The sequence below is a fragment of the Acyrthosiphon pisum genome, unplaced genomic scaffold (genome assembly GCF_005508785.2).
Source record: "Acyrthosiphon pisum isolate AL4f unplaced genomic scaffold, pea_aphid_22Mar2018_4r6ur Scaffold_21688;HRSCAF=24603, whole genome shotgun sequence".
Lineage (NCBI taxonomy): Eukaryota > Metazoa > Arthropoda > Insecta > Hemiptera > Aphididae > Acyrthosiphon > Acyrthosiphon pisum.
Window position 1 is genome coordinate 28,754 of NW_021771181.1, and position 11,180 is coordinate 39,933.

The 11,180-nt window shown below is 31.6% G+C and overlaps 2 protein-coding genes across 2 annotated transcripts; both read right to left on the minus strand.

Annotated features, from left to right (window-relative positions):
- Positions 1-359: 359 nt before the first annotated feature.
- LOC103309457 (piggyBac transposable element-derived protein 3-like) lies at positions 360-854 on the minus strand. Its single transcript, XM_008184927.1, has one exon. The coding sequence runs from the start codon at positions 852-854 to the stop codon at positions 360-362; it is 495 nt and encodes a 164-aa protein (XP_008183149.1).
- Positions 855-1,433: 579 nt separating this feature from the next.
- Positions 1,434-4,909, minus strand: LOC107883753 (uncharacterized protein K02A2.6-like). The gene is made up of 3 exons (XM_016804393.1): positions 4,553-4,909; positions 2,568-4,191; positions 1,434-1,891 (listed from the first exon to the last, which is right to left on the minus strand). Exons 1-3 carry the CDS (start codon positions 4,907-4,909, stop codon positions 1,434-1,436), a joined length of 2,439 nt encoding a protein of 812 aa, XP_016659882.1.
- Positions 4,910-11,180: the final 6,271 nt, after the last annotated feature.

An 11,180-nucleotide genomic window follows, 5' to 3' on the forward strand; every position in this document is an offset into this window, starting at 1 on the left:
TATTTTTATAGTTAATATTTTTTCTATCTTTTTCAAAAATAAAATTGTGTATTAATAAATTATTTTGTTATTTATTTATTATTTTATCTTATAATTATATATCGAATGATACTGTAATAAATTATAACATATACCATCTCTGTGTATATAGTTTATCTGTTGAAGGCTAATACTGACTATGTTTGATAATCGTTAAGTGTATAAAAAATGTTAGGAAAAGTGGTTTAGATTTAAAAAACGTACCAATTTTCTAACAGAATGAGTGTATAAACAATGTTAAATTTAAAATTAACAGTATTAACAGTTAGTTTTGAAATTCTATATAATTTTCAGAATCTTGAACACAGAAATAAACATAATTAAAAGCAGAATTCTAACAGTAGAACAGCACGTGTGTGCAAATAAACGCTATTGTATCGAGAAACGGAAACAGTGGTTTTTTCTGTGCCATGGTAGTTTGATGCTAACAAAACTGATTTTGTATCTTTCCACTTAAAAACTCCAATTCCAGAGTCAGTTATTTTGTAATCTGTAGATCCTCTTGCTAATTTTGAGTCATCGTGAAGTATAGGAATACCTTTTCTATGAGCTCGTATTTTTCCACACGCTAAACTGTTCTCAATCTTCAATTTTTCAAGCAGTGGTATAGATGTAAAAAAATTATCGAAAAAAATTTGTTTTTTTTTCCCCCATTCATTTTTTGTCAAAGACAGCACAACTCTTTCACCTAGACCACAATCTTTAAATTCATTTTCTAATTGTTCATCTTTTCCTTGATATACCTGAAATTTTTTGATGTAACCTTTTTGGTCTGCTAGACACCATAACTTATAACCTATTTTAATAGGCTTCATCGGGTTATACTGTTTTAATGTACTTCTACCTTTGAAAAGAATCATAGATTCATCAATAGATAGTTGGTTGGTTCCATGATATACTAGTTGAAATTTTTCATTGAGATAATTTATTAAAGGTTTCAGTTTGTAAAGTTTATCATTATTATCTTTTGGAATAAGAGTTGATGCGTACCTGTGGGGTGCCGCGTGGTTGAGGTGATGAGGTGACCAACGGTTAGGATTAACCACAAAAAAAACAAACGCAATTTGGTGGTTTTTAATGAAGGGTCGGTGTTTTATTCAACAAGAGAATGACACCGACACGGTGAGTAGTGAGACACGAAAAAAAAAACAAAATAAGATACAATCGATTTTCCGTATTCTCTATGGTGTAGCTAAACTTCGCGAGGACGTCGGTCGTGTCCGTACGTGTACACACGGCGAGGTCTAGAAAACAAGTTACTCATTTTATCCGGTTCACCGAACGGCCGGCCGACCGTTCCTGGCGCGGGTGTCGCGCGCCGGCGTCGTCCGTCGTCGATTGGCGGTTTGTTTGAGAAGCATAGCGCGGCTTTCCGCGTAAAAGGCTATTTGAATTCAAATAGCTATTACGCGGGACCGCGTCAGTGTATTATCATTTAAATGTAAGTTTTTCAAAATCAAATCAAAACGATTTCTTGTCATTGTGGCAGCCACAAAAGGAACTGATAAATCTGGTGCACAACTCCAATAATGTTTCCAACTTGGTAGCCTATGATAGCCCATTAAAAAGTTAATTCCCAAAAAATTCAAAACTTCATATGGCTTGATATTTAAATTTAAATTTTTTTGTGTGCCATATAAATTAGTTTGATATACAATATGATCAAGTATACCTTCAAATAAAGTCAAAAAAACACCAGTAGGACTTGTATCAAGAAATAAATCTTCAACTGGACCTTCAGAATTATTATAGCTTGGAACATCAGTTTTACTTTCCTTTTTTCTCCAAATGCGATGGTATTCATCTGTCACATCCTCGGTTACAGGAGCATGTTCAGTTGTTACAGGTGTACCTATTCTTTTTTGGTTTTGGTTTTGTTTTCTTCAAGTTTGATTGTTTGCTCTTTTTTACTGAACAACTTTGTGTTGTAATTTCATGTAATATACAGTTTATATTGTAGTGTAATTTATTATTGTAACATTACTTAATATTATAATTGTAAAAAGTAATTTCTTAAATTAATATATGAATTAAGTCATTAAGAATATATTGGTTTTAATACGTTAAGTTTTTGATATCACGAATTTTGTAATAAAGATAATACAGTGAGATAACAATTATGTTCTACAGTGTATCCACATAACACTCTTCTCCCTTAAGCTTTAAATATTTCTTATTTTAATACTAATTTAATACATTAGGTACATTTATTTTAAATATCATATCAAATGTGATATAGGTAATTATAATTAATAAAATACTAATTGATAAAATATACAATATATATATTTGTATCCAAGTTAATAACAAAAAACAAACCAATCTAATTTTTTTTTTTTTTTTAATATTTCTTAGTTGGTCTATGTGTCGTCTCCGTCCATCCTCTAGCTCAATTTCATAATGAAGTAAACCAATTTTTTTTTTATTTGTCTAAATCTCCATTTGTCTTTACCTAAATAATTCCTAGCTCCAACCCTTTGTCCTTCAGCTAACTCCCTTATATTAGGTTTTTGTATATCAGTTCTAACAATTTCTTTTGGTTTTTATTAAATCTAATTTAGATCGGATCTCTCTCCTAAACATTAGAAAAGATGGAGATGCATTTAAAATACTATGTGGCATCTTCCTATATTGCAATAAAAGTTTTGCTAGTTCTAAGTCTATACTGTTACGTTCACTTTGCATTGCCTTCAATGATTGTTTTAAGGTTTGTACATATCTTTCAGCTAAACCGTTAGTAGCTGGATGATACGGTGCAGTGCGTTTATGCTTAATGCCATTTTGCTTTAAGAAAAGTGAAAAATCGTGTGCAGTAAATTGTGTTCCATTATCCGACACTAATGTAGAACAAATTCCAAAACGTGCAAATAGTGAACGTAGAATAGTAATTGTTTTGTTAGTGGTTATCTGTTTCATGGGAAATACTTCAGGCCATTTTGTAAATGCATCAACTATTACTAAATAATACATATTATTGACTGGTCCAGCATAGTCTATATGGATTCTTTCAAATGGTTCTGCTGGTTCCTCCCACTGGTGTACTGGTACTTTAGATGGGTTATTCATTATTTTGTTGCATTCCAAACAACTTTTGGCTACTTCAACAATATCAAGGTCAATACCTGGCCACCAACAATAACTCCTAGCTAATGACTTCATTTTATTAACTTCAAAATGTGCTGTGTGTAACTCTTCAAGTATAGTTTTTCTAAATATTTTTGGTATTACTACCCTAATCCCCCTCATAATGCAGTTGCTCTGTAATGAGAACTCGGTTTGATCAATACCAAAACTATACTGTTTCCTTAGTAATTTCCCAGATCGTAGTGCTTTTAATAATGGTTGTAAGGTTTTGTCTGAAATGGTTTGGTGTGCAATGTAATTTATAGTAATGGGTAAAGTCTCTATTTGTTGTAGCTCAAAAATATCACAGGCCTCAAATAAATGTATATCCTCAGATTTAATAGGAAGCCTAGACAGTGCATCTGCATTCCCATGACATTTTGTATTTTTGTAATGTATGTCATAGGTGAAAGCTTGTAAAAATAAGGCATAGTGTTGCATTCTACTAGCACTTAGAAGTGGTATTGATTTGTCAAGTGCAAAAATCTTAACTAACGGTTGATGGTCCGTATATAATGTAAATCTACGCCCATATAGATATTGATAAAACTTCTTCACAGCAAAAACTATAGCATAAGCCTCCTTATCAATTTGTGCATATTTTTGTTGAGTCGCTGTAAGTGTTTGTGAAATAAACTGTATTGGTCTTTCAGTCCCATCAGGAAAAATGTGGGAAATTACAGCCCCTACTGCATATGGACTAGCATCTGTTCCTACAATAATTGGTAATTTTGTATCATAGTGAGTTAATATATCCTCACTTTGTATTTGTATTTTAATTTCATTTAAAGAGTACTCACACCTTTTATCCCACTCAAATTTTGTATTATGACAAAGTAATTTATTCAAAGGGTAAAGTAAATCACTCAAATTTCTAAAAAATCTAGCATAGTAATTAATTAGTCCTAAACAAGCTCTGACTTCAGACTGATTAGTGGGACGTCTCAAATTCTGAATAGCATTTACTTTTGCCTTTGACTTTTGAATCCCTTTTTTGTTTATCACATACCCACAGTATTCAATCTGGTCCTGAAAGAAAACACTTTTTTTTATATTAATTTTTAAATTATGCAGACTTTCTGCAACCTTTTTAATATAGTTTCTAGTCTTTCCAAATGTTCCTCATCACTCGCAACTGTAATGTTTATATCATCTAGAAAAACCGTTACTCCAGGTATACCTATTAAAATGTTTTCAATTTCTCTTTGCCATATAGCGGGTGCAGATGCTACACCGAACATTAGTCTAGTGCATTCATATAAACCTTTATGTGTATTTAGCGTTAATAGATGTCTGTCTGAGGTATGTACAGGTAAGTGTAAGTAGGCTTGACTTAGATCAATTTTTGTAAATTTGTCCCCCCTGCTACATTAGAAAATAATTCATTTACAGTTGGTAATGGATGATTATCCACTAACAAAAATTTATTTATTGTGGTTTTAAAATCCCCACATAATCTTATTTTACCATTTGGTTTAACAATTGGGACAACAGGTGTAGCCCAATTGGATGAATTTACTTTCTTAAGTACCCCTTGGTTTACCAAATTTTCAATTTCCTCCTCTACTTTTGTCTTAAGTGCAAAAGGAACAGGTCGCGCTTTACAAAAAATAGGTTTGACGCTTTGGTTTATTGTAAGTCTTGCTTGTATGTCTTTTATTTCACCTATGCCTTCTTCTAACACTGAACTGTATTTTTGTAGTAATTGCTGTACCTCATTAGCTGCTGATAATTTTTTTACTTCCATGTTATTATTTTCAAACACTTTCTGCCATTCTAATTTTATTATTTTTAACCATTCCCGGCCTAATAATGGTTCTTTATCGGCATTAACAACATACAAATTTAAAGTATATATATTGTTATTGTATTGAACTTTCGCATTAATATACCCTAACAGTTCTAGTATAACTCCACAGTAAGATTTTAAAACTAAATGTGTGGTTTCCAATTTTATATTTTTAAAGTAATTTAGGTAGTCTTGTTTTCCTATCACTGTTACTGCTGCCCCTGTATCAATTTCAAATTTAATTTACTAATAAGTTAACAAATATTTTTGACCGATCATTTACTTTACTTCCTTCATTAATTTCAAAAAGTTCAGCAATATTATAACTGGTGTCATTACTGCCCATCATGTCTACAGTTTTTACTTGTAAATATTTAGTACAAACACTTTTTAAATGTCCTACCTTAGAACAATGACCACAAATTTCATTTTTTTTTATCACAAGTGTTAGCTAAATGTTTATCTGAACCACAACGGAAACATTTAAGCTTATCTTTAGTTTTTAGAGCAGGTTTGTTTTTGTTATCCACTTTAGATTTACAATAATTATTATACTTATTACTAAATGAAGTTCTTCTGTTACCTGCATTGTCCAGTTTCGCAATTGTACCTGTTGTCGTATTAGATTTATGTAGTTGAGCTGCATCCTTCATAGACATCTCCATAGCCGACGCCTTTTCCACTGCCTTCGCCCAAGTGAGATCCGCAGTTTCCAATAGTCTCGATTGAATTTGGGGTTTTTGTAGGCCAAAAACAAATTGATTCCTCAATGCCGTTGATAGATATGGCCCGAACTTACAATTTATTGACAGGCGTTGTAATGCTGCCACAAATTCTTGAATTGATTCGCCTTCTTATTTGAGTTCTCAGTCTGAACCTGTAGTTCTCCATAATCTCTAATGGTGCTGGCTCATAGTGTACGCGCATAATAGTAACTAATTCCTCATAACTTTTTTTAGCTGGGTTACCGGGTTCAATTTTGTCGCATAGTATATCGTATGCTTCCATACCGATATAGTGTAGTAGATATTGTACTTGTAAATCTTCACCAATTCCAAACACTTGGAATGAACCTTCCATTCGTTGAATCCATCGGTTCCAACGATGTCTCTTAGGATCAAAACCATCGATTGTGAATGTGGCTTGAACCGCAGTAAATTAAGTACCTGCATTTTCTGTAACATTGTTTGTTTCTTCACCCATTGTACTTGGTGATGCGTATCCACGTTTATCAGTTCAATCCCATCTTCGTCGCCAATTTGTTGTAATTTCATATAATATACAGTTTATATTGTAGTGTAATTTATTATTGTAACATTACTTAATATTATAATTGTAAAAAGTAATTTCTTAAATTAATATATGAATTAAGTCATTAAGAATATATTGGTTTTAATACGTTAAGTTTTTGATATCACGAATTTTGTACTAAAGATAATACAGTAAGATAACAATTATGTTCTACAGTGTATCCACATAACACTTTGCTTTTTCTATCTCTTGGGTGTTGGTTCTATAAATAAAAATAAAAATATTTATTTTATAGATTTAATAATTAAAAATGTATTTATTTTATTCTCACCCCAATTGGTATCACATTCTTCATCAATTTCATCAAGTGGGATAGCAAGTGGTGAATTTGATGGGCCAGGTTGACATGGATGAACATTTGCTAGACAAATATTTTGTGTATAATACTGTGTAATCAATTATTCTATTGAAATCTATACTTATAAAATCCAAATACCACTCACTCACTGATCACTGTATCTCAAAAACTACTCAACGTACAGACTTGAAATTTGGAATAGGGGTTATAAATATTCAAAGCTTAGATGAGCGGAGAAGTGGACAAACATTTCGCGGGGTAACCCCGTACCACTCCACTCCGCTCATCTAAACTTTGAATATTTATAACTCATAAACTACTCGTCCCAATTTCGATTTTCATGTATCAAAATTTTAAGAAAAATATTCTGCTTTGGAATAAAAAATTAAAACCCTATGTTGTCATTCAAAAAAGTAAAAAACTTAAAAAATTATAAGGATAAAAAATATTTAAAAACATAATTTTTTAAGAAAAACGTTGTTTTATAAGCGACTTGAAAGTATGTAAAAAAATATTTTCAAAAAAACTTACACTTTTTGAAATAATGTTTTCGTAAATTACAGTCGACGGCGGCGAAGCGGTGCCGTAAACGACATCATAATAATATAATATATATATATCGATTTATTTAAACGCGCGCGTATAATTTATTTAACGTACGAATTAATTTTTCTATCGTAATTATTTTTTTTGATGTACGGAGAAATGGACAATAATGACTATATTAAAATGACTACCTACGTCGATTTTTTGGATGGAATATTATTATTATTATTATTATAACCGCAACGGTGGCGGCACGCAGCATAGTTATTATAATATTATATTATTTTGGTGAGTCGCGTAGTCTTACGCGGATATCGTTCGCAGTCGTAGATTTATAAAATATTTACGGTGCCCGTAAACACATGGAGCTCATCGACGTTCGCGGTGTCATGGTACCTCACCGTGCTCTGCATGTGGAGGGAGACGGTTCATGTTTCTTTTATTCACTTTCGTATCACAAATATAGCACCGTCTCTCATGCGCATAATTTACGGTCAAGTGTCGTACAATACGTTTGTAACAATTGGCAACGGTTTGAACTGTACAGCATGATGCCGTGTGGTAATATTTACAGAAATATTAACGAATATCATGCTCACATGTCCCTTCCTACCACTTATGCCACCCCTTGTGAAATTCACGCTGCTTCTGAAATATACCCGTACCATTTAGTGATATACAGAGATGGCGATGTTATTTTACAGCCGGACGAGTACTTGGAAGAAAAGTTAATATTTCGTTTTAAGTGTACTGGTCCTATGATGAACGCACATTTTGAACCACTTATTCCTCTATATGCCCCTACTCCTCAGTTGTCATCAGACAACAGTTATATAGTAATTAATGAAAAAAGTAGAAAAAGAAAATGCCGCCCAAGGGTAAATGACAGAATTAAAGCACAAAAACATAGAGAAGCCGTGAAAAAGTATACACATAAAAATCCTGAAGTTAATAGGAAAGCTGTTAAAAGATATAACAACGCAAATCCTGATATAAATAGAGCTTCTGTTTCTAAGTATTCAAAAAGCAATCCTATGATTAATCGGGATGCTGTACAAATGTACAATAAAAAAAGACCGACGATTCCATGGAAATCAAAGTGTTTATCAGGTTTTAAATACAGCAGCACAATAGACTACTGTAATGACAAAGTTGTTTCTATAGGACAGCCAACAGAATGCAAGTAGTGTCATGCAAAGAAATGGAAGGAAGAAAGCCCCGGTATTTGTTGTAGTAATGGTAAAGTTGTTCTTCCTCCAACTGAAACACTTCCTGATCCACTACACAGCCTACTTTTAAATAATCATCCTGAATCTCAACATTTTTTAACGAACATTAGAAAATACAACGGCTGTTTCCAGATGACGTCGTTTGGGGCTAAAACGGTAATTGTAGGTGGCAATGTAGGTGGCTTTATGCCAACCTTCAAAATTCAAGGCCAAGTTTACCATAGAATGGGAAGTGTTTTACCTTCGCATGCAAACGAACCATCATTTTTACAAATATATTTTGTTGGCAACGATGAAAAAGAAACGGAACTTCGGTCTAATCTTTTTCCTGCCGTAAAGCCTTGGTTGGTTGGCCAACTTCAAAAAATTCTGCACAACCACAACCAGTACGTACGAGATTTTAAAACAGCTATTGAATGTGTTCCTAAAGGACAGGAATTTAAAGTTGTGATTCATGCCGATAGAAAACCTGTAAATCAACACAGGGGTCGGTATAATGCACCGTCAACAAGCGAGGTTGCTTTAGTTATTGTGGGACAGGATTTTGAAAAAAGAGATATAATTCTTCAAAGTAGAGACACCAAGTTAGTGAGAATAAATGAAACCCATCGTGCTTACGACGCTTTTCAGTACCCTCTTATGTTCTGTCGTGGTGAAGATGGGTATTCCATCAAAATACCTCAGCGTGACCCAAGTTCTAAGATATCTCTTAAAAAAACAGTTTCTGTTTCCGAATTTTACTCTTATCGAATTATGGAAAGACAAGGGCAAAATAACTACATGTTACTATACCGTAGTCTTCTCAATCAGTTTTTGGTTGATATGTACGCTAAGATAGAAACAGAAAGGCTTAATTTCATTAGACACAACCAAAGTAAACTGAGAGCTGAAAATTATGTGCATCTCAAAGACGCAATGTGTAAAGGAGATGGACAAGTTTCAGAGATTGGCAAGATAGTTGTGTTACCTTCCAGTTTCACAGGAGGACCCCGTTATATGCACGAGAGGACTCAGAACGCCATGGCATACGTTCGTCACTATGGCCGTCCTGATTTGTTCATTACGTTCACATGTAATACTAAGTGGATTGAAATTGAATCTTCCTTACACGATGGACAAAAGCCTCAAGATAGGCATGACATAATAGCTAGGGTTTTTCACTTGTATACTATATATTACAGTATGCATAGGTATTATACTATTATAGTTATTGTAAATAATTTATATGTGTAGGTATACCTATACAAAGTAAAACTGATTGTATATTATAATATATCATAAAAATGTTTATTAATTGGTATTAAAATGTAAAATAATAACTAAAATGAATGACCAGAATTTTATTGAAGTAATTAATAATAAAGAAGTATTAAATTATTAGTAGAATCACTGATCAACATTTGTAACATGACTGTTCTGAAATTGATTATCCTACAATTTCTAACAAAATTAATTTACAATAAATAATTTATTAAAATAAAATTTATCATATTGTACCCTTATAAATTGTTTATGTATTATAATTGTTTTTATTTTATTGAAGTGTGGTAAATTTCAAAAATTGATTATAATTGTTTTATTTTTCATTTGATTAAAAATTAATATACCTAATTAATATTAAGAAATAGCATGTCACATAGGTATATCAAGTTAGCTAATATAAAATAAATAAATATTGAAACCCTGCATAAAAGTTGTTAGCAAAATATTATACTAGCTACTAAAAATATTTTGAAAATTCATGATACCTACCCACAAATTGAAATAAAATCTTAAAAATTATATTTCTGTACATAATGTTTTATAGTACATAAGAAATATAGTCTATTGTTTGTTACAGATAAGAATTATAAAGTAAAAATATAATAAAATAAATATTTATTATCTACCTATATCATAATATTACTATTTTAGTCAAAGATTGTGATTGGTAACTTACCAGAGTTTTTAAGAAATTCTGTTTCTTCAAAAGGTAAAACTAGAGGGTAATCCAAACACCTTGAAGCTCCCAGTTTGATAGGAGTGATTTCTATAGAATAAATGCAGTTTTAATTTAAAAAAATTAAATGTTTTATACAAATGTCAATTTTCTTACTATTATTATCATCATGTGGAACAACGACAATAATTGGTTCATTTTGTTCACTTTGTTCTTCAAAAGATTTGTTCAAAATTGTAAAATCATTTAGATTTGAGTTAACTAATACAAAATAACGGTAAAATAAAAAAATTAATTTCATAGAATTTCATAAAGGCATTTACCTATATCGACATCATCATCAGACATTTCTATGTCAGTATCTATGTCCGATGGAAAATCTTCAAGCAACCACTGTTCCAATTCGTGGGTATTATGATTATTCATATTAATATATTGTAAAATCTTATATTATATTATAGCAAATATAAGTATAGGTAAATATAAAATATTAATCTCGACACTGAAGGCGCGAAGACGCGAAAACGGATAAACAATTAATAACAATATTTTGGCGATGGTATATACTACATAATCGACAACGACTAACGTGAAATTGTGAAATAGCTAATGGCCCGACGGTACTTTTGAGCCCATTGCATATAATCAGATTATTTCCCCTCTTTTAATATATCGATGTTTATACGATATCAATATTTATAATTTAAACACAATTGCAAACAATTCTAGCGGATAAGAATGCTAAAAATAACTTTTGTACGTGTATAAAACTCTGCCTGATGTGGGCATGTTTGGTTCTAAGAATTTTCGTGTACATTGTTTACTTTGACATCTATTTACACAATTATATTTCTAAATTTAGACCATAGTTTTATTTTTTTCTTGCAGCTAAAGAGGTACTTGTGC